Source organism: Echinops telfairi, unplaced genomic scaffold, assembly GCF_000313985.2.
Source record: "Echinops telfairi isolate 266 unplaced genomic scaffold, ASM31398v2 ScPeMD7_7469;HRSCAF=8507_0, whole genome shotgun sequence".
Classification (NCBI taxonomy): Eukaryota; Metazoa; Chordata; class Mammalia; order Afrosoricida; family Tenrecidae; genus Echinops; species Echinops telfairi.
The window spans coordinates 19,762,709-19,786,598 of NW_022111372.1; the positions used below are offsets into that span (position 1 = coordinate 19,762,709).

The following is a 23,890-nucleotide window of genomic DNA, read 5'->3' on the forward strand; positions in this document are numbered from 1 at the left end:
GCGGACCAATGGAGAATCCATCCCCGAATGGAAGCTCAGAAGAGACTCATTATAGATAATACATTTGGAGGAAGTTATTAGCTGCTCCCATTCATTGTGACCCCATGTACAATACACCCAGACCGTTGGGATCTGTAGGGGTTTCAGTGACTGATTGTTGGACGTAGATTTTCCAGCTTGTCTTCCTAGTCTTCGTTTGGGAGCCCTGCTGATACATGTTTCAGGTCATAGCAACACTCCAGCCTTCACTGGCATCGATTCAGCCAAATTAAAAAGGAGGCAAAGCTCTCCTGGTCCAGAGGAGAATGGCCAAAGGGGTGTGTATCAGGGAGGTTTAGTCAGGGAAAGAGAGACTGATATATTTGGAAAGGAGATTAGTGGATATGGGAAACTATAAGCAAGTTTGTGTTTCCAGAGAGAAGTACGTCTACTCTGCACTTATATGAACAGAGGTTATTGAAAAACCTGGGACTCAGGAGCCTAGTGAGAGGATATTGTAATAGCCTGAGTGAGAATGATGAGAGCGTAAGAAAAGAAGCATCCTAATGAATACACAGGCAAAAAAAAGACTGACCAGAATTTACAATTTGTTCGATGAATGTGTTGAGAAAGATGGATCAATTTGGGGCACCCTGCAAAGTGCTGACGTGAGTGACTTGTCTTACTGTGGTCTTTCAAACGTCTATCCCTTTGTTAAATGTTAAGCTACCAAGTTGGCAGATACACACCCCCAGTCCTCTCCGCACATGTAGAAAGGAAGTGTCCCCCAGAGATTGCTCTAGACTGTTGAGATAAATGGTATATGAAAGGGTAGAGGAAGTACTAAGGGTAGGGATTTCTTTGGTTAGAGTTACTGCTTCTCTGTGAATCCACACCCCTCTCCCTTTGTGATGCTACTCTCTCACTCCATGCCTAGTGAGGGGGGCTTCCCGGAGCCACTCGGAGGGATCTGAATTGGGTTTTCTACCATTGGAGACAGAGAAAACCCATAACTGACACAAGTGTGAGAAAACTAAACTAACATTCAAATTCAACTGCCATTAAGTCAATTCCTACTTCCACGTATAGTGACCACATCGGATAGGGTAGAACTGCCCTTGAGGGTTTCTGAGACTAATGACAAAAGAGGTCTAGAGCGGAGGTGACCCATTGTTGTGGTGATCCAGAAAGGGGAGCTTTGTTGCACTGTAACTAGAATGACCTGTCGGAATTTTCAGGGAAGGGATAAGCTGGTGTTTTCTGTGGGCTCGCATTGGCTCTGGGACACCTGGAAGGGACTGTCCTGAGCTATGTGTAATCGGGCTGCTGGAGGAACTGAGGGTGCTTCAGGAGAAAGATGAGAGAGAGGTAAAACCGTGGACATTAAGAGACCGAGGCAGGGATAGGTTCTATGTGAAATAGGGATTCACTGATCTAGGCCAAAGCATCATCAGAAGAAATGACTCAGTAGGAATGCTTAAAGAGCCAAAAAAAGTCCCTCAAGAAAAAGAGTTTGTTTTAAACATACCCCAGGCCAAGGAGGAGCCAACATGGTCATGGCTTAGACAGAAAACACCATGCCAGCCTTCAAAGCAAACACCTGAGAAATCAAGGTAAATCATTGCAATTCACAATCCAGACATCCTGGACATCAAATGAATGGATATTTAAAAAATAAAAACAAAAAACAGGTACACCCCAATTGGACGAAGGAATGAGCTGAAAACACCAAATGGGTAAAGACACAGAGGGGAGGGGCCTTGACAGCTGATTTAGCATAGCTTGGCCATTAGCTGAGAACTCAAATGCGAAGCCCAGGGAAGCAGCATCTTAGAACTCCCAGCAGTAGACAGACAGACTGTGGGGACCTACTAGGAGCATAGCCAGGTGAGTAGGACACGAACCAGATCTAAGGGGAGAAAGCACAGGAAAGAGAGCCAGGATCTGCGATCTATAAAACAGGAAGGAAACCAGGACTTTAGACAGGATTATTCGTCAAAGGTCAAGGGTCTGCTACTCAATGGGTCTGTGGGTAGTGCATTCCTCTCATCACACTTGGCCAGAGCCTGGTCCCACATGTTGGCTGTAGCCAATGAAAAGTACCCAGGCACCTTTGGTACCCAGAAGAACATGCTTTTCCTCCTCCTCCTGTTCCCTAGAAGTATGAGCCTACCATCCCCGAAGCCCTGGCCATTAGAGACTGCAGTATGAGCCCTTCCTATATCTCCATAACCGTCCGTGTTGCTCTGTTGAGCAGCAGGAGAGCGCTTCACAGAAACTGGACTATCCCTGGGCCACTCATGTCCCACTGAGCAGCAACTCTAAGAATTACACAGGCAGCTTCATGGCTAGTCTATAAGGATTACATAGAAAGCTTAGTGATCACTGCATTTAGATTGATATGCCAAATCAAATTCACTTCATCGAGTTGATACCAACTCATAGTGGGCCTATAGGACAGGATAGAACTGCTTCTGTGAGTTTCTGAGACTGTAGTTCTTTATGGGGGTAGAAATTCCCTTCTTTCTTCTGAGAAGATCCCTGTGGTTTTGAACTGCTGACCTTGTAGTCAGCAGCCCAACTCATAACCACTATGACACAAGGGCTCCTTTATGTTAATATAGAGAGAAATCATTCAGAAAAGGGGGATGGGAATGCTTGTACACTTAAAAACTATAGTAAATATCACTGAACTGTCATAATATATGTTGAGATTGTTGGATTAGTGTGTGTTCTCTGTGTATATTCTCAACACCAATAACAGAGAAAAATAAAATTCATAGTAATAAAAACTAGGAGATTATAGCTAAGCAGATCCTGAAGAACACATTCTCTTGTTAACACAAGGGGTATTTGTGAGCAGACCCAATAGCAGTGAATTTAGTTTGTCGATTTTCAAAAATATATAACGATACAATTTAAGGGCTCTTGCCATCTTTTCATTCTTTTAAAGTCATTCCTTTATTTTTACCCAACCCCTTGGAAGAGCTATGAGTTCTCAGAAAACACCAGCCTTCCCGTGCAGTATGTATTGGGAACTATATGTAAATAATTCTTTTGAGGGGGAAAGAAGAAGTATCTCCCAGGGCCACCCAGGCATGCCAGCTGAAGCCATCTGTCAAGTCCAGAGCAGAGAATAGCGAACACAAGGAAGAGTTATCTATCCTGTCTTGAAGACTCTAGCGTGAGGTGAAACAGCTAGAGGAGTGGTGGGGAGAAGTAACCAGAAAATTCCAACAAAGCCCAGCAGGTTCTCCATTGCACTAGAATCTTCCAGCAGGTCCAAGCTGGGGGAAGGGAGAGATCTGGAGTTAAATCCAATTGGAGTTTTGAGATGATCTTATATTGGATTTTCTAATGACTAAGTTAAGGCTGTGCTTCAATGTAGATCAAATAGTGGGCTTTATTCTTTGTGGGGGACAGCAGGACATCCGAGTGAATTTGTCCAGCAGGGAGATGACTGGCGAGTTTACATGTGAAAGAAAGGTTAGGATTAGACTCAAGAAACTTTCACTTATTTTCCTTTAAAAATCCCCCTTCCTTTTCAGCTTTTTATGATTACTTCAAAGCCATGTTGTCTAGAATTCCTTCCTTAATAGTCTTCATGTATATACAGGTATCAATCAATCCCAACATAACTGACAAAATAAAACAACTCATCCGTTTTGTTTCTGTCGCAAGAACAATTGGATTCCTGCCAAATTATAAAGAGATTTGAATTTCTTAGCTCAGCAGTCAGTTCCTGCCTGGGGTCCCACCACCTTTACTTAAAATGTGTTACCATTCCTACCTGGACCCACTCCATCTAGCCCAACAAAACCAAATAAAACTCATTGTAGTTCGGTGGATTCTGGCTCACAGTGACTACAGGACAGGGCAGAATTGTCCTGTAGGGTTTCCAAGGGTTTAACCTTATAGAAACAGATCGCCATATCGCTCTCCCACAGAGGGTCCAGTGGGTTTAAACTGCTGACCTTTCGGTTAACAGCTGAGCACTGGGACCACTCTGCCCACCCCGTGTGCTTCCTTCATACTTCTGCTGATCCCTGTCTCATATGGGTTGGAAACCATTTGATGGCAAAAGGTTGATAATTGTTTGTTTAGTTTTTGCACTATGATGGAACACTCCTTCAACCCAATTCCATTTCCAGCACACTATCAAAGCATCCTGAACACAGATTTTAGGAAACCTAGGGTTTCACTAAGACTGAGATTAGTCTGAAATTGCAGAAAATTGGTGTGCATTTGAGGGGAAAATTGATCCCAGGTTTAAACCAGCCTCACTATAGGATCTGTGACCCAGAACAAAATGAAGAACTACTGATTTAACCTATAATCTGATTTGCTTCTCTGTGTCCCCAGTTCACCACTCTTCCCAGCACCTGTGATTGGACAGCCCTTTCTCCCCAAATGCCTCCGGTGCGCTTGCTCCCTCTGACTTCCCCAGAGCCAGGTAGAACGTGTCCTGGACCCAGGGCACTTCTGGCAGCAGGAGAAAGACATCCTCCAGCTTTCTCAGCCCCAATCCAGCTACTGTTTCCTCGGCAGATGTGAGATGCAGTTTGCTAGGGTGTTCTGTTCTGGACGCTCAGTCTGGTGGACCGTTGCCTACTATCTTTGGGCCTTTACAGAACAGTAGGATTTGTGGCCAATCACAGAACATTTTCTCATGCCTGGGAATCCTTGCAGCTGGCCTCTTGTATGCTACATAGCTAAAAGCATGGGACTTCCTGCTTTCCCGATGCTAGTTCCTGCCTATGTGTAAGCATGACTACTTTATCTTAGGCTCCAATAATAATAATGGTTAGGACAATAGCAATAGCAAAGAACACTTACATTATGCTGAGCACTACCCTTAACCTTTGTTTCATGACTCATTTCTTTACTAGTGAGGGACAGCATTATCCAACTGGTTTAAATCAGATATTATTATTATTATACAATTTTTAAATGTAAAAAAACAAACCAACCAGAAATTTCCATTGAAGGCTCTTTGTTGTCTAGCTGACCTGGAGCTGGCTGCTGACTCACGGCAACCTGGTACATAATAGGGTATAACCATGGGCATTTTATTTTTGAAAGTAGGCCACAAGGCCTTTCTTCCTAGTGTCTCAATGGCCCATCTCCACTGGCAGTATCATAGCGATATGTAAGCTTCTAATGACAGATGGGTGATGGCAGCACAAGAGGCTAAACGCCCAAACTCATCACCATCGACTTGATTTGGATTCATCATAACCCAATAGGACAGAGTAGATCTGCTCCTTTGGATTTCCAAGGCTGTACATTTTTCTGGGGTTCAAACTGCTGAACTTGTGTTTAGTAGTCCAAATGCATAAGCCACTACACCACTAGGACATAGGGATGGACGAGCTACATATTTACTTCATTTGGTGTAGGGGCAGGCATATGTCCCTATAATGAGATGTTAGTGTTACTTCCATAATGGAATCCCAGTCATGCTTTTTGATATGGGGATTTATAATTTGCTAGTAAGGATTTGATGGGCCCTGAGTGGTGAAATTGGCTTGCCATTGGTTGCTGTCTTAAAGGTTGGTTGTTCAAACTCATCCAGTGGTTCCATGGGAAACATAGTACCCAACTTCCATAAAGGTTACCATCGAGAAAACCCTGTGGAGCAATGATACTCCATCACACTTGGGGACACATGAGGGCACCGTGAGTTGTACATAAATAAATTGCAATAATAGTAAGCATTTGTTTAGCAAATGTCCAGAAAAATAATACAAGGAGGCTCCAAAAATTTTGTGGGGAAAGAAGAAATTCATTACTTTTAATTTGATTTTTTATGAACTTTTTGAAACACTCGCATGCATGCTATTAGGGTTCACTTCTACCCATCTTTATAGCCAGTCTGCTGACAATCAGTTTGAAAGGTATGTACAAATGTACTTTACACAATTGATGTATGTATGGATTGTGTTAAGAGTTGTATGAGCCCCTAATGAAACGATTAAAAAAAAAGAATAGGGAACTCTGGGTATTGGATTGTGACAGCTCAAAGATCTAGGATTCTTTAAAGAGTAATGAGATGTTCTAAAATTAATTGTGGTGATGAGTGCACAACTGTGAATATGCTAAAAGCCACTGGATTGTACATTCTTTTGCTAAATTGTATGATAAATGAATTATCTTTCAATAAAGATGTTAAAAGGAAAAAGGAAAGTACGCCTAAAAGTTCTACAGATCCCGAATGATGTGTGATGTTATCAGTGATCACTGGTACACAGAAACCTCTATACTTGGAAGGCTTACCTCCTGTGATGAATGCCATCCTCACTCCATAAATCCAATCTGCTGACTTGCTCCTTTACATTATTTCTGATTAGAGAATTTGCTTTGCTCCTTTAAGATGTGAGTTGTGAAAAGAAAGGGGTGGTGAACTTTCCTAATAAATTCTCTCTGCCTTAAACACCACTGGGGTCACCGGATTTTGGCAGAACTTCCAGACAAAGACAGACTGGGAAGAAGGGCTTGGTGATCTACTTCTTGGTGAAAAACTTGCTGGCTTTTGACAGATTATCAGGAAACCCCAATAGCTGGAGAAGTAGAGGGATACCAAGGATGAGAGAGACCATTGGTGAGGTGGGTTGGCACCACAATTGACCGACTTGGACGTCCTGGCTACTGTGAAGATGGTGCAGGACTGGGCACACTTTATTATTCTGTGCTACATAAGACCACCACGAGTCAGAGTCAGCCTGATGGCAGCTATCTATCTAATAAAGCCTGCTGCCTGCAAAATTGTGTTGTTATAAACTCATGTAATGGAATAGCTGCATTTCCTCATTTTACACATTTCAGTTCATCTTAGAATTCCCTCAGTGCAAGTTCTCCAACAGGCTGAAGCCCTGCTGTGGGCTCCCCCATCCCCTCTTCTCTGCAGGTAGGAACATCCTGCCAGAAGTAGCATATGGCATCATGACTCAGGGGACAAAGGAGAGGACAAGAACAATGATGATAAAGGTTTCTGGTGCATCCTGTCCCCACCCTAATGGTGGCGAGGGAAGCTCGAATGTTTGAATGTAAAATGCTACCTTGTTTCCGATGTGGTCTTTATTTCTTTAAACATGTTTAAATGTGCCTTGGTAATTTTACCTTTTCATGCAAAAAGTGGAGGCACACCCAGGGTTTGATCCCAAGCTTTCATGTGGCCTCAAATCTCCCCTAGCTCTGGTCTGAGATAAAAGGAAGCCAACTGCTCCCTTGTTAAAGATCAAGGCAATTCAGATGGCTATGCAGGGCCTCTCAGGGATCCCTGCAGGAAGACAAGGAGGCTGTGTGGTATTATTCTATTAGGCACAGACGTAGGATTTGTGTAGCTGTCAGAAAGGGTATTTCATTCCATGCTGTTTGTGATTCCTTTGTTGTGGTGGTTGTTGTTGCCAGCTTGACATTTCTGGTACCATCCTCAGGCTCATGGTCAAGGTGCATTCCAGGGAAAAGAGAGGCCCTGACCCTTCACAGGCCGTATGATGCATCGGCACAGCTCCTCACGTCCACACACCTTACTTCTTGCTGTCCCGACAATGCTATAAGGTAGATGCCGGTATGGTCTTCATCGTACAGGCAAGCAAACGGAGACGGGAGGAGTTTAAGTCACTTGCTTGCCTAGGTTCCGTGGCTTGTAAGTGTCAGCAGAACTGGGATGTGAGCCCAAGCAGTCAGTGCCAAGTCAACTGTGAGTAAAAGTGGTGCTCAGGGATTAGTTAATGGAAGCACTCACTGCTAGGCAAGGACAAGTGCAGAGCCCACTCCTTAAATTTTCAACCCAGGAATTCATTTTGCTGTTTACCCTTCTCTAGTCGCACTCTGGCAAGCTGGAAGTAACCTTGCTTTGGAGACAGGGCACTTAAACCTCATACACCCTCCCTCTTTGGTCGCCACCTTGATGGATTGCAGTCAGGCTTCAAGAGGGAAGTTGAATGAACAGCTGAGAGCTGGTCTGTGGTTTTAAAGAGACTCGTGGAAACATAGTCAAAGGCGAGGATCTTTCTATTGGGTCTATCCCTCTCTCTGCCAGCCAGTCTTCTCTTGTACTGTGTTCTCTCGCCCATTTCTCTCTTTTAGGTCCCTGCCTCATCCCAACCTTCTGTAGTATAGAGGTTGGGGTGGGGGAGGCAAAGAAAACAGTACTCTTCTCCTAACAGGTCAATCTGTAGTTCAGTGAAGATATTTGAGCAGTCAAGTTAACCTTGACTGCTTCCAAGAAAGTCTGAGGTGGGAGATAGGGTCAAAGATATTTCAAAGATATGTCTCTTTTGGTGGTGCTGTGAGGTATGTGGACTGACTTATTGAGTTGTCCTCTCTCCAAACAACTGTTGAAAGCTAGCCTTAAACCTGTAAATGTACTTTGTAATGACCTTTCATCTAATGTCCTCCTATCTCATCAGTTGATCGAGGCCGTACCAGTGTACTATGAATGCTATATCTACTGCCTTCTGAGTGCTGAGAGAAGGAGCGTAACTACAGACCCAACAACCACACGGGAGAAGTCGTATATCATGAGGACCACCAAGGAATCAAGGGACACCCACAGCTTCCCACAAAGAAAGACCTTGATTTGGACTTTTAATCTCTAGAATAGTGAAAATAATTTTTTGTGCTTGAAAATCATCACCGGTGATATTGCTACTGTGGTATGACGATGATACGTCTCCAGATCCTAGAACCTGGTCTTGGACAGGTAAGTCAATTTGCCTCCGAGAAGAAACAGTGACAGATAGTTCCGATTCCCAGGGCAATACCAAAAAACCCTGTTCACTTGTAAAACCATTAGCTTCCTGGGCAGATTTTGAATGGGAGTAAAACTTTTCAGGTTAACTGGCAAATAGCAAAATACATACATACATGTATAAATACATACATAAAAATCACTGTATCATGAACATAGAAGTCCTTTGATTCAGTCATGTTCATTGAGTCATGTAATCCCAGGCTTGAGGACCCTGGGATCACAGGGTGACTTGGGGGAGATATCTCTAGTACCCTTTAGTGAAGGACCAGTTCTTCCCCTGACCGAGCGGACCATGAATAAACACCCTGAACATGAGTTCCCTGCACCTGGAGGAGAACCAGAACTAGCTCGGGCCACAGGTGAAATAAAAGAGGGTTCGAATTATGCCATGGTAGCTGTGACCACCAGCTATCTCTCAGTTCTCCACACTGGTGCCACCAGGAAAGATGGATCACTTGAAAAGGACATCACATTTGGCCAAGTACAGGGTCAACCAAGACGAGGGAAACTCCCAGTGGGATGGATGGACATGATAGCTACCATACTGGACTCCAGCATAATCATGAAGTTGGCGCAGGACTTGGCACACTTTTGTTCTCTTATATACAATTGCCGTGAGTCAGAGCCGGTAACATGGCAACACATAAGCAGCTTCTTTGAATGTCCTAATATCACCCTGGAACATTCCTGGCAGATCTCCTGGACACACTTTCACCACACAAGTCCCAACTGACTGGTTTGCAATGGCTTTCCCTCCCTTACAGACATCATGACAACAGGACTACATAGTAAGAATCACACCAAGTGGACACTTTAAATCGTGCTGAGCCAAAGGAAACTTACCTCTTTGATCAGGTTCATAAATCGGGGCCCAAGGCGCCATGGCTTGTGTCGATGGCACTGTAAGGAGCTGACAGTGAGCTGGGAAGCCCGGTGGGAGGCGATGGCCAGTGTGTACACGGCGTCGTACATCAGAGCTGCTTCAGTCTGCGGAGGAAAACACACCGCACCTTCAATGCCACCTTCGCTTACCTTCTTTCCCTGCCTTTCCACTCACCCTACTTCCTCTGCTCACGTTCGTCTGATCTAAATGGCCATTTATTCTCCAGCTGAACAGTTTTCACTCTCCAACAGCTATTTCTCTGCAATATAATACCTCACCCTCAGAGTAAATTGGAATCATAGCTATACTTTGTTTGAGTTCTTGAAAAATAAATAAAAGAAACTCAGATGCACTACAAAAACTTGATTCAGGAATAGCTAGTTTTGACATCCTGTAGCTGAAGCAGTGTGAAGATCAATTACATTGAGTTAGAAGCTGCCAAAGCTCAATAAGTCAGTAGCAGATTTTGTTTCTCAGTATGCATATCTATTTATCTATCTATCCACTTATTTTCTTTTGGTAGAAAACCTAACAGGTGATTTCCAGATAAGGATTCTTGTGTTGGCCATTTCCACTGTACAGAGTCAAGAAGGTTGGAGGCAGGTAGTCAAGTTCGATAGCAAGTCTGCAGAGACTCTTTGAAGAATAGACATGCGTAACTTGCTCAGACTCTGTCTCTTTTTATCAGCACTGCCTTTCTGTAGTCACCACTTGTACTTGTGGCTGTTGGGCAGCAATCCGCAAGGTCTGTAGTTCCTAATGACCAGTCACTCTGCAGAGAAAGACAGGCTTTCTATTCCCATAAGCAGTTACAGTCTCAGAAACTAAAAGAGGACGTTCTCCCCTGTCCTGAAGACTGCGATGAGTCGGTGCTGTCTCGGTGTCAGTGAGTTGGGAGTTTGGTCCCTCCTCTTGGCATAGTGGGTTAAGCACTAGGTGTGAACCTTCAGGTCAACCGTTCAAATCGACTAGCTGCTTTTCAGGAGAAAGCTATCTGCTTGGTAAAGATTCACAGCTTCAGAAACTCTTTATCAGCAGCTCTCAACCTGTGGGTCTCGACCCCTTTGGGAGTTGAATGACCCTTTCACAGGGGTCGACTGATTCATAACAGTAGCAAAATGACAGTTATGAAGTAGCAAGGAAAATAATGTTATGGTTTGGGGTCACCACAACATGAGGAACTATGAAAGGGTCGCGGCATGAGGAAGGTTGAGAAACTGTTCTATATAGTCACTCTGCACTGGAATCACCGCAATAGCACTGTTTTGTTTTCTTGTGGTTTAGATCTTCCTGGTTGAGTGGAAATGGCAGTTGTTTGGGAAGGCTAAGCATGTCATTCTTTCCCTCCTTTTTGAACTTCACTGATTTGCAAAATTTCACATGCTACGTCCCTCTTCTTATACATTAGACTTCCTGGTGATTTATTTAGAGGGTTCCTGGCTAAAGTGTGTAGCTGCTAACCAAAAGGTTGGGGATTCAAAACTTCCTTGGAAGAAAGATATTTACAGTCTTGGAAACTCAAAGGGGGCAGTTCTACTCTGTCCTATGGGATATCTATGTGTCAGCATCAACGTGAGAACAGAGAGGTTGGCTAGCTCGGTGGTTTATTTTGGGGATAAAATTTTATAATCTCATATATTTCTTAAGGGTTTTCACTGTAACTTCAAATACATTTCCTCATTTGAAATTCTCAGCAATCCTCTTTTCTCAAGCAGCAGGACAGGTAGATAAAACTTATTTAGTACGTGGAAAAACTGACCTCCTGGCATGCTATTGATATATGCAGAACCATACACATAACCAGTACTTAGTAGTGGTAACTCTGGAATCCAGGCTACAGCATGAAGGTAATTTTGTGGTTCCCTGTGCCCTGGGCGCACCATAGTTGAAACACTCACTGCTAACCAAAGGTTAGCATTGGCTATTCTGTGGTCGAAAAGGTGGCACTTGGCTTCTCTAAAGACTACCGCCTTAGAAACACTGTGAGGCAGTTCTACTCTGTCCTACAGGGTCATGATGGGTAGGGATCCACTGAACAGAAACATGTATGGCTTGTCTGTTTTCTCAAATTATAGACCGTCTCCAGGCTATGCACTTCCACTTAAGTACAACCATAGTTACATACCCACCCCTGTAAGGCATATTCTATTCAAAACTTAAGGTACTTACAACAATGGTTTATAATAGCAAACAGCTGCTAATTTGCAACATACACTAAAATATTAGTATTATGTTAAAACATTTTTGTATCTAGAAGTGTTTCTTCAATGTTTGCTATTCATAGAAAAGTATATTATATGCTAAAACAAGCATTTGACTTACTGACTTTAGAAAGAGCCATATTTAACTATTCTAAATTTAGACTTAAAGACAGCTGTAGAAACAGAATGAGTTAGTAACCCAGGGACTGCATCCAGTTCATTCATTTGACATTTATAATGGAATGGCTTGGTGCAAGTGGAAAGAGACTATCAGTGAACACATTTTACGTTTGACTTGTCTCTGAGACCAGCGTGTCCTTATTCTCCTCTGCCGTCCCTCTCATTGCACTTGTCTTGTTATTTATCTGTTTCCTCATAAAAATGTGGGTTTCTTAAAGGCAGAAATTGTTTAACTTGTACCTTTAGTGGCTATCCTATTTCTTGTCACATGAATGTTTTTTATTGTCAACTCAGGAATTACAAGTATGCCGTAAAGCAAAAAGCATTTTGGGTTATGTGACTACTACGCAGTACCACGCATTTAAGAGATGCCGTTTTACTCGCATGATTTTCATACATAGAACTTAGACGGCTAGTAGAGGAGATTATTAAAGTTTAAAATATATTGACAACTTCAATTCAAGGCTGATATAACTCATTTTATAAATGACAGAACTGAGGCCCAGGGAATTTAAGTGATTGATCTAAGGCCATTCACCTAATTAGTTATATGGCCAAGGTTTGAATCCACACCTATCTGATTCTAATACCCCTAGTCTCCATCACTCTGCTATGCTAATTTGGCCGGTGTCAGGGACCAGAATCTCTTGGTGAGAAGCCCTGATGGCACACTGGTTAAACACTCAATTGCTAACTGAAAGGATGAAGGTGGCTTTGAGAGAGAAAAGTCATGATGGTCCGATGCTATAAAGATTATAGCATAGAAACCCTCTGGGGCCATTCTACTCTGTCCTGGTTCCTAAAAGTCAGAATCAAATTATAAGCACACAGCAATAAAAATATTTTGGCAAGAGAAACTGGGCAGAATTGATATTTAAGCACTGAAGTCCAAAGGTTGGTGGATTGAACCCACAAAGAGGTGCCTTCGAAGACAGGCCTGACAATCTGCTTCCAAAAGGTTACAGTCTTGAAAACCCTATGCAGTCTAATTCCACTCTGAAACACACGGAGGGACCAGGAGTGGAGGTTGATTCAAGTGCAACTAAGGAGAACACTATGCTGCCAGGATAGGACTGTTGGAAATGCAATCAGTACTCATACCCTTGTTGTCTGTTAGGTGCCTCCAGTCAGTTGTGACTCACAGCAATCCTCTGTACAACAGAATGTAACACTGCCCGGTCCGGCACCATCTACACAGCTGTCCTATGTTTGAGCCCATGGTGGCAGCCACTGGGTCAATCCTTCTTGTCAAAGTTCTTCCTCTTCTCACTGCCCCACAACTTTACCAAACACGATGTTCTTCTGCAGGGACTGGTCGCTCTAACAACATGTCCAAAGTACATCAGATGAAGTCTCTCTATCCTTCCCTTTATGGAGCATTCTGGCTGTACTGCTTCCCAGACACAGTTGTTTGTTCTTTTGGCAGTCCATGGTTCTTCCAGGGTGCTTCACCAGCATCATCATTCAAATGCTTCTATTCGTCTTGGTCTTCCTTATTCAATGCCCAACTTTTACATGTAGATGAGGCAATTGAAATGACCATGGCTTGAGTCAGTCACACCTTAGACCTCAAAGTAATGTCCTTGATTTTCCACACCTTCAAAAGGTGATGTGCAGCATATTTACCCAATGCAATGTGTCTTTTGTTCTCTTGCTTACTGCTTTGATGAGCATTGATTGTGGATCCAAACAAGACAAAATTCTTGACAGCTTGGATCGCTTCTCCATTTATCATGATGTTACCTACTGGTCCAGTTGTGAATATTTGGGGTTTATTTATATTGAGTTATAATCCAAACGGAAAGTTTCAGTTCTTGATCTTCATTAGCAAGTGCCTCAAGTCCTCCTCATTTTAAGCAAGCCATCGGCTCAGATGACAAGGTGTGTTGTCTGAGTACCACAGGTTGTTAATAAGCCTTCCTCCAATTCTGATGCTGCTTTCTTCTTCATATAATCCAGCTTCTCTGCATATTTGCTTGGCATTTAAAGACTGAATAAGTATGGCGAGAGGATAAAACCTGGATACACACCTATCCTGATTTTAAACCATGAAGTATTTTCTTATTCTCTTTGCACAACTGCCTCTTCATCCATGTACAGGCCCCAGATGAGCAAAATGTAGCATTTTGGGATTCCGATTCTTCTCAAGGCTCTCCATAATCTGTTATGGTGCACACAGTCAAATTCCTGTGTAGCAATAGCCAGTGTTTATGAAACACTTATTATCTGTCAGGTCATGAGAAAGTCAAGGAGTTATACTCCCTTGATGATGCATAGTCTTGGAAACCCTGTCCTATCAGGTCACTATGAGGAGAAATTGACTCAGTGCCAGTCCGTTTTTGAGTTTATATGATAGGTGGAATTTGAAATGCTTTGCAACCCTGTCATCTTTACCATAACTTTTTCTTGTTATAGATGAAGGGAGAAACCAACCAACCAAACAGGTGCCATTGAGTTGATACCAACTCATGGTGATCTAGAGAGTCTTTCTACAATTATAAATCTCTACAGGAGCAGACAACTTCATCTTTGTCCCCAGAAGTGGCTCCTGGGTTTGTACCACTGACCTTTTGGGAGGAAATCACTGCCTACCTTACCAACCTGCCAGGTCTCCTATGGATAAAGAGACTAGAAGTTAACTGGCATCCTTCATCCTTCAAAGGGTAAAGCCAAGATTCAAATCCAGGAAATTGGTGCTGATGTTAATGCATTTAATCTGAAAAGGCGCCAAACATGCCCAACGATCCAATAATCACAATAGTAGATCAATAGTGGTTCATATTTATGGGAAACTGACTTTATCGTGCTAGGCACTATAAGCATGTCACATGTGTTCTTCCTTTTAGTTCTTGAAACAAAACCTTGGAGATAGGGATCATGGTCCCCCTTTTACTGAAGGGGAAGTGAAGGTGGGTATGAAGAGGGATTTGCCTGATCTTACAATACTGTAAAGGAAGGCGTGAGATTTACAGAGTAATATTTTACAGCTCAGCTTCTTAGCTATTGTGCTATTGCCAATGGACCTTGTAGGAACGGAATATGCTTTCAAAATGTATATACATCTCTTCTGTAAATGAGTTGATAGAAAAGTATAAAAAGCAGAATTACAACAAGCTGGTCTTTTAATAAACTTGGTCTTTGACCTTTGCATGGTCTCAAGGCTGCCTCCCATTACACAGGCAATAAAAATGTTCAAGACTGTGGACCTCATCTCTATACCCCCCTCCTCTGCCCCTGCCACACACACCAAACCAAAACTTCACTGCAGCCTTTGACTCGTTTATAACTCAAAGGAGAGGGTAGAACTGCCCCTATGCATTTCTGAGATTATAGCTCTTTACAGGAGTACAAAGTTTCCTCTTATCCTTCAGGGAGGCTGCTGGTTTTGAACTGCTGACTTTTGTTTAGCACCCATCACCAGAGGTCCCACCAATTGTTATCAATTCGGACTCAGGGACACTCCATGTATGTAGCAGAGACCTGTGTTCTCTACGTAGATTGCCAAACCTTTCTTCGGAGGTCCTTCTGTGTGGACTCAATCCTGTTGGGACCATTCGGGAACTCTCTGGTCCCTTTTCAGTGCCTTTCAAACCCAAAGAAGAAAGACATTTATTCTAAAAGGACTCTTTCCCTTGACACACAATGTTTTCTAAAATAGGTCGATATTTACTGTAAGTTTTCAGTTGCACGAATAAACTGCCATTGAATTTCTTCCCCTTTTGAGTTTTGTGCTGGAAGCCTGCTAAGCAAAAAAACAACCCTCAAGTCATTTTAGGTGAATATAAAAGAAGATTGGCCTATTCTTTCAAATGCTTTTCTTCCAAATGTGTTTATGTCCACATTTGATTTATATCAAAAGCATGGACAAAACCACATTGTCAGTGCCCCTAAAAAAATCTTTAAAAATACCTTTGCTTATGTACACTTATGTCTAAAGTGAATATATTTGACCATAACATGGATCATGAAATAGGCATGCTGAAAGCTGGCTTTTCCCTGGCACTGTTCCCTGGGTATTGCAACAGTAAAGGATTAACTCAGTGAGTTTGGGTCATCAAACCCTGCACATCCCGGTGAAAGGACTGCCCCTTAACTGGCACCTGGAAAATCACCTGTAAATCCCGGGACTAGCCTGCTGCTCTGAGTGTCTGCATACCCGGGGTCTCGATTCATGTTAGACAGTTTATGCTCATGTTCTAATTTATGCTCATGTTCTAATTTATCGTGAATGTTTGTGTTCCTTGGGCCTTGCTGTATTAATGTTGTCTCTGAAAGCCCGAGATACTATACCATTAATGTCAACCATTTGGGCTTTCCATGCCCAAAGCCTCATCTTTCTCCCTTGGAGGGGCGAGTGGGTTTTTGGATGCCAACATGTGGTTCATAACCCAGTGATTTGCACGCAGTTCCCCCAGATCTCCTTTTGACTCCATGACAGATCCTCAGGAAAACCCTTGGAGACCACGGTGCATAATCCCTAAGTGGCACTAACAGTTAAGACGCTGAATGTGAACTGGAAGGTCCCAGGTTGGAGGCTCAGAGGAAAGTGTGCTGGTTTCCTTCCAGAAAAATCAGCCACGGAAATCTGTAGACGACAGTGCCCCTCTGAATAGGGTCTCTGTGAACTGGGATTGACTCACAGGCGAATAGTTGAATCTAGTTTGAGGTGAGCGTCCCTGCTTGGGAACACTATCTGTATGTTGTCCCTCTTACTGAGAGCACTGAGCACTGTCCATTCCACACCCCTGGGAAAGAACAGCCAGATACTTGCGCATAGTGTCTCCTGGCGTTTTTTCTTTGACACCTTTTCCTATGCTGAATTTAATTTGTATTCTTTTGCTGCAATGGCAATAGCCAAAATTATAATATCTGTTCTTAGTTTTATGACACTTTCTAATGGATCTCTGAACCCGCTGTGGTCTTTGGGAGTCTCTAACTTCACCTAAGGTGGAAGGACGAACAATACTTTATGACTTGATAGTTTCCAAATGTTGCTGCCCTCCAGGCATATGACCATCAATGGGGAAAGCTAGAGTAGCTGGCAGTCCTAAGGAATACAAAGCCATGGAAGTATGAATAGGTAACAAGGATAAAATTCCCGTGTTCACTTCAAACTTAGAAGGCTTTATATGCCTGATTTAGGTGTATAAGGCAGTTTCTGGGTGGGACATGATATTTCTTGATCTTCCTGTTTCAGTGTTAATAATTGACTCTAAGAAGATCCAAATATCTTACCCACAAGGTATATTTCCAAAAATAAAGAAAAGAGGAAATTAATACTAAGGGGGGACTCCGCCACTCGTCTGTCAGTTTCTTAGTCTTTGCTGGCTGGTGTGTTGCTGTGATGCTAGAAGCTATGTCACCGGCATTCAAGCAGGATCACCCCAGATGAATAGGGGTCAGCGGAGCTTCCAGACTAAGAATAGTCTATGAAGAAGGAATAGGCAGTCAACTTCTGATGAATTAGTGACTTAGAAACCTTATGACTAGCACCAGAATACTGTCAAATACTGAGACCCGTATGAATCGCAGCCGGACACGCTCCTGGAGCGTGCCAGAAGATGAGCGCCTCAGGTGGGAAGGCACCCAACTGGGAATCAAAGAATAGAAATGCTTCCCATCGTAGTTCCTACCCCGATGACATGGATGGAAAAAGGCTTTCAGGACCTTCATTTGCTGATAGTGCATGCCACAAAATGAAAAGCCACAGCTGTAAACATTAATAACAATTAGAACTTGGAATGAAGTATGAGACTAGCAAAATTGTAAGTCATCAAAAAATGAAATGGGATGCATACAGAACAATATGCTAGGCATTAGTGAGCTGAAATGGACTTGTCGGGACCATTTGAATCAGAGACATGTGATTCACTATGCCAGGCTTGACACACTCCAGAGAAATGGTGTTGCATTCGCTGTCACAAGGGGACATTTCTAGATCTATCTTGAAGTACAGTGCTGTCTGTGATAGGATAATATCTACCGGCAGACAAGGAAATCCAGTCAATACAACTATTATTTAAATGTATGCACCAACCACTAAAACTCATGATGAAGAAATTATGGAATTTTACCAAAAATCTTCCATCTGAAATTCATCAAATATGTAATCAAGAACTATTAATGGTAATTGTTGACAGACATCCAGTAGTTGGAAACAAAGAGGCAGGCACAGTGGTTGGAAAATATGGCTCTGTGGATAGAAACACAGCTGGAGGTTGCATGATAGAACTTGGCAAGACCAATGACTTCTACATCACAAGTACCATGTTTTCCCCAGACCACAGTGACTACACATGTGGAGTTGCCCAGACGGAATACACAGCCATCCAATGGCTACACCTATGAGGAGAGATGCCGGAGGAGCTCAGCAGCAGCAGCTGAAACAAGGCCAGAGACTGATGATGGGAGGGGCAGTCAATTGTTTATATGCGAGTTCAGATTGAAGCTGATGAAAATTAAAATAAGAGTCAAAATATGACCTTGAGTCTATCCCACCTGAATTTCGAAAACATCGCTAGAACAGATAGGACACACTGAACATTAATGACAGGAGGTTCAGGAGCTGTGGAATGACATTAAAAACATCTAAATGAAGAAAGCACAAGGTCATTAAGAGGGAAGGAAAGCAAACAAGGATCAAAGTGAATGTCAGAAAAGACTTTGAAGCATGTTCTTAACTACTAAGACAAATGGACAAAATGATGAAGTAAGAGAGCTGTACGAAATGTTCAAAGAGCAACTCATGAAACAAAATAAGGTATTATAATGAAATGTGCCAAGACCTAGAGTTAGAAAGCCGAAAAGGCACAGCATGCTCAGCATATCTGAAATGGAAAGAACTCACGGGACACATAGCTTCATGTTTACTATTGAAAGATTCTATGAAAAAAATATTAAATGACGCAGGAAACAAAAAATGGAAAGAATACACAGTCACAGTACCAAAATGGAAGAGTTAACATTTATGTAGTTCAGGACAGAGTATATGATCAAGAACCAATGGTACTGGGGGAAGAAGTCCAAGCTGCATGAAAGTCATTAGTCAAAAGTAAGGCTCAGGAATCGATGAAATATCAGTTGAAATGTTTCAGCAAGTTAATGAAGCCCTGGAAGCAGTCAGTCAACTATGTTAAGAAAGTTGGAAAACATCTACCTGACCAACTGACTGGAAGAAATCCATTTTTGTACCAATTCCAAGGAAAGGTGACCCAACAGAATGCTCAAATTATAGAACACTATCACTAGCATCACATGAAGTAAAAATGCGCTGAGCGTAATTCAACAATGTTTGTAGCAGTACATCGACAGTTAGCTGCTAGAAATGCAGGCCAGATTCAAAACAGGATGTGGAACAAAGGCTCTCATTGCTGACGTCAGATGGATCTTGGTTGAAAGCAGAGAATACTAGAAAGGTGCTGTCTTGCGTTTTCCTGACTGTGCAAAGGCATTCTACTGTGGGGATCATAGAAAACATATGAATAGCTTTGAGAAGAATGGGAATCGTAGCACACTTGATTGTGCTCATGCAGAACCTGTATATGAATCAAAAGGCAGTTATGTGAACAGAATAAGGGGACTGTGTGTAAATTTCAAATCAGGAAGTATGTGTCAGGGTGATATCCTCTCACCATACTGATTCATAGGCTGAGCAAATGATCAGAGAAGGTGGACTCTGTGGAGAACAATGCTGTATCAGGATTGAACGATGTCTGATTAATTATCTTCAATAAGATGACACAACCTTGCTTGCTGAAAGTGAGGAGGACTTGAAGCACTTGCTGATGAAAATCAAGGATTGCAGCCTTCAATATAGATTACAACTTAATGTAAAAAAAAAAACCAAACCCAAATCTTCATAACAGGAACAATAGGTAACATCATGATAAAAGTAGAAAAGGATGACGTTTTCAGGGATTTTGTCTTACTTGGATCCATAACAATGTGCATGGGAGTCATGAGAACAAAGGATGCGTTGCTTTGGGCATCTATGCTGACGAAGACCTCTTTAAAGCATTGAAAAGCAAGGATATTACTTTGAGGACTAAGTGTGCCTGATCCAAGCCATGGTATTGTCAATCACTTCTTATGCATGTAATCTCGGACATTGTACAGGAAGACTGACGAAGGAGAGATGCATTTAAATTATGGTGCTGGAAAATAATATTGGAAGTAACATGACTGACAAAAGAGCAAACAAATCTGTCTTGGAAGCAGTGTAGCCAGAATTCTCCTTAGAGACGAGAATGGCAAGATGTCATCGCATATATTTTAGACACGTTATCATGAGAAACCAGTTCTGGGAAAAGAGCGCCATTCTTGGCAGAGAGACCATGAAACAGGGAGGACCCTTGATAAGATGAATCGACACAGCGGCTACAACAAAGGGCTCAAACATCATGATGAGCGATGGGAGGGTGATACAGGAGTGGCTGATGCTTCTGTTGTACAGTGTCGCTATGGGTGGAAACAGACTCTCAGCACCTAGCAGCAACAACATGACTGTGGTAGCTAGATTTTATGTAAACTTGAAATTGTATGAACGTGCAGTGATAGAGTTGAATCTATCAATCAGGTCAAAGACTTCTGTTTGCTCCTTGGGGGTGTGGCATTTGTGTAAGAGAGACACTGGGCACGTCTCTCTCTGACTCTTTGCCTTCCTCTTCACGGGGACTCTGTGTCTGCCTCCAGGAGCAGCCCCCTTTGGACCACTGGCTTGGAAAGGTGTCAGTGCCTGGCCAAGTTTCAGTCAACCTTAGAGCCACATGGCTCTGCAGTCACCCATCTGTGATCTCCCTGCTTCTCATTCTGCATCGTTGGTCTGAAGCTATGTGAATCGGAAGAGGACTCCAGCCCACACTGGATCCATGAGTTGAACTTGGCTGGAATTCCTTCTGGATATGAAATTACTTCTTTATACATAGATGGGTATTACTGACTTTGTTTTTCTATACAACTCAGACTAACATAATGAACTGGCTATTTTACTTCTTTTTTGAGATGTTCCTCATGAAAATAATAAGGATTTGGGGAAAGGTGGGAGTGCTAGTACTTTACTCAGGAAGCAATGGGATAAGAGGGGTATTGAATTCCCTAAACACCTGACACCTGCGGGGAAGAACCACCATAAGTGAACTGGGAAACTGTATGGGAAAGGTACGTGAGATAGTGTCCTGCACTCATACCCCAGCAATTCAACAAATAGTATAGCAACTGCCACAAATGCAGATAGGGTGGCCACGTTACGAGTCTGAATTTGTGAGGTTTGGAGAGAGACAGAGGGGACCAGGGAAAAAGGGAAAGAGGAAGAAGGATAAGGCTAATAAAAATTAAGGATTGAACTAGGACGATGGGTAACAGATACATGCTTTGTTGTTTCCATAACTCATATACTATATTGAGTCACAGATACGCTGGTCCAGAATCCATGAAGGATTCACCTGAGCATGATGATGTCATCATTCTCATGCACTGCAATAGAATTTGATTCCAAATCATAACAGCCCTATAAGACCAAGGGCTCAAGTAGAAAGAAGATATTTTGAAAATGATGATGGCAACATGTAAAAATGTGCTTGATACAATTGATGTATGGATTGTGATAAGAGCTGTAAGAACCCCCAATAAAATGATTTATTAAAACAGAAAAGACAGAGTAGAACTGCCCTTTTGGATTCCTGAGACTTTACATTTTTACAGCAGACAGACAGACAGACAGCCTCTTCTTTCTCTCAGAGAGCTGCTGGAAGATTTGAACTACAGGCTGTAGTCTGCATTATGCTCATTGTATACTCAACTGTGCCACCACAAATTCTTCCATCAGCCTAGCCTATCCCAAACCCAGTAGACTGGAACAACTCATGTACTGCAGAAACTGGACAGGTAATTAAAAGAAACCAAGCTGTTTGTACAACAACACTCAAAGCCTGTATCAAGTTCATTCATCCTTTGTTTGAGAGAACATGTCTGTGTTCTTGATCTCAGGACTCTTTTTGAACTGAGTTTCACAGTTTTTTACCTCTCTGGACTCAGTGGAATTTTAAAAAATTAATCCTATGTACCCCTATTTTTAAAGTTAATACTTGAATTAAATCTATTGCTCTCAAGTCTGAAGTTCATTTTTGGGACCGTACATAGGTTTGATCCCTGCCGGTGTAGTGGGCTGAGTGTTGGGCTGTGAACCCTAAGGTCAGCATTTTGAACCCACCAGCATTTCTTTTGTGGGCTTTCTAGGTCCACACAAATATACGGCCTCAGAACCCCCAGGGCCACTTCTCCCTGGTTCTGTAGGGTTGCTTTGAGTTGGAATTGACTTGATGGCTGTGAGTTTGGATTTATTTGGCTTTACATAATTTATTTTTTAGTCTTGAGTGGGTTTTGTCATGTCATATCTTAAAAAAAATTTTATTGGGGGCTCATATAACTCTTATCGCAATCCATCCATCCATCCATTGGGTCAAGCACATTTGTGCCACGTCATATCTTTTGAAAATGTTTTCTAGTATAGGGAGTGCTAAGACATCCTTAATCATAAATAACATTAAAGAGAAAAAGAGCTATGTAGTTGGGAGGTCGAAACATAGGCAATTTTCTTTAAGTTTTAAAAGAATTTCCTATATGATACATTCATACTCACATCTCTATGGCAATATGACACACATAAAAATGACTAAAATACTACAGGGAAATCCCCTTCACAAAAAAAAGAATGTGGGAAAATTCACATAATTTTGGATAATATAAATCTTTAATGGCAATGGAATTAGTTAGCATTAATATTAGTCTGTAACTAATTTTTAAAAACAATATAATTACTTTCGACTAATCTTTATTTTCTTTAATTGTGCATATCCCTTACTTAATGATCCTCTTTTTGGACTTTAATAAAATATTGAAAGGCTGCATTAATATTTTCATTTAACAGCTTGGATTTTAGTAGCTGCTTAATACATATTTATTTAGTATATTAAGTCCTCAATACACACTTATTGAGGACCTGGTTGATCCCAGACACTCGTCTAGTGCTGGAAAGAACAGAAACAAAGATACGAAGTCTTTGGCTCAATGGATGCCATGCTCTTTGGGGGAGGCACTGAGTGAAGAATAAATCACATCGTGCTATCATATGCTATGGACTGACAAGAACAGGGAAGGTGGAAGGGAGAGGGGAGGATGGTGCAAGGGTGCTACCTTAGGAAGGGGTTTCGGAGGCTTCTGCTGAAGTGACATTTGAGCAAGCCTGAGATGCTGTGAGAAGACCAACACACACATCTGGGGAGAGGAAGCCTCCACGTGGTCTTAGAAAAACAGACTCGAGGGAATTGGGAGCGAAAGACCATTTATGTTAAAGGAAAAGAGGAAGTGGTTTGAATATAGAAGCAACTTGAGATAAAGTGTTGGCATTTGACCTGGATCTGGGCACTTTGGTGACTTTTTGTTGGCCCATTGGATGCCCTTGTACTTGTATGTGCCCATTTGCTTCTCCGTCTACCTCCCCAAGTTAGTCACCACTGCTAAACACAAAGTCCAAAACCACCAGGAGCATCACTGAATAAGATTTGTAGCCTCAAATACCCATAGGAGCGGTTTAATTATGACTGCTGGGCTCAGTCAGAGCCAGAATCAATGCATTGGCAGTGGTTTTCGTGTGGGGGTCAGGTTGTACAAACTGTTATACCTTTGTCTGCTAGCCTATAGTTTGGTGATTCTATCCACCAAGAAGCCCATAGAAGGCAGACTTGCCCATCTGCTTTTCAAAGTTCATTAAACCTTATGGGGCAAGGTCTACCCTGACACACAGGAGGTCTCCCCGAGTCAGAATGGACTTGAAGCAACCACCACTACCACCAACTGCTGCAGAGGAAAGGAACGAAGAGTGAATGACAAAGC

General features: G+C 42.4%; 1 protein-coding gene across 6 annotated transcripts in view; it reads right to left on the minus strand.

Annotated features, from left to right (window-relative positions):
* GRIK1 (glutamate ionotropic receptor kainate type subunit 1) overlaps positions 1–23,890 on the minus strand; it is a 590,068-nt gene that overhangs the window by 128,649 nt on the left and 437,529 nt on the right. For all 6 annotated transcript variants that reach the window (XM_004713100.3, XM_004713098.3, XM_045284535.1 and 3 more), the window contains exon 7: positions 9,581–9,724. In XM_004713100.3, coding sequence (XP_004713157.1) covers positions 9,581–9,724 — 144 coding nt within the window. The remainder of the gene's footprint in view (positions 1–9,580; positions 9,725–23,890) is intronic.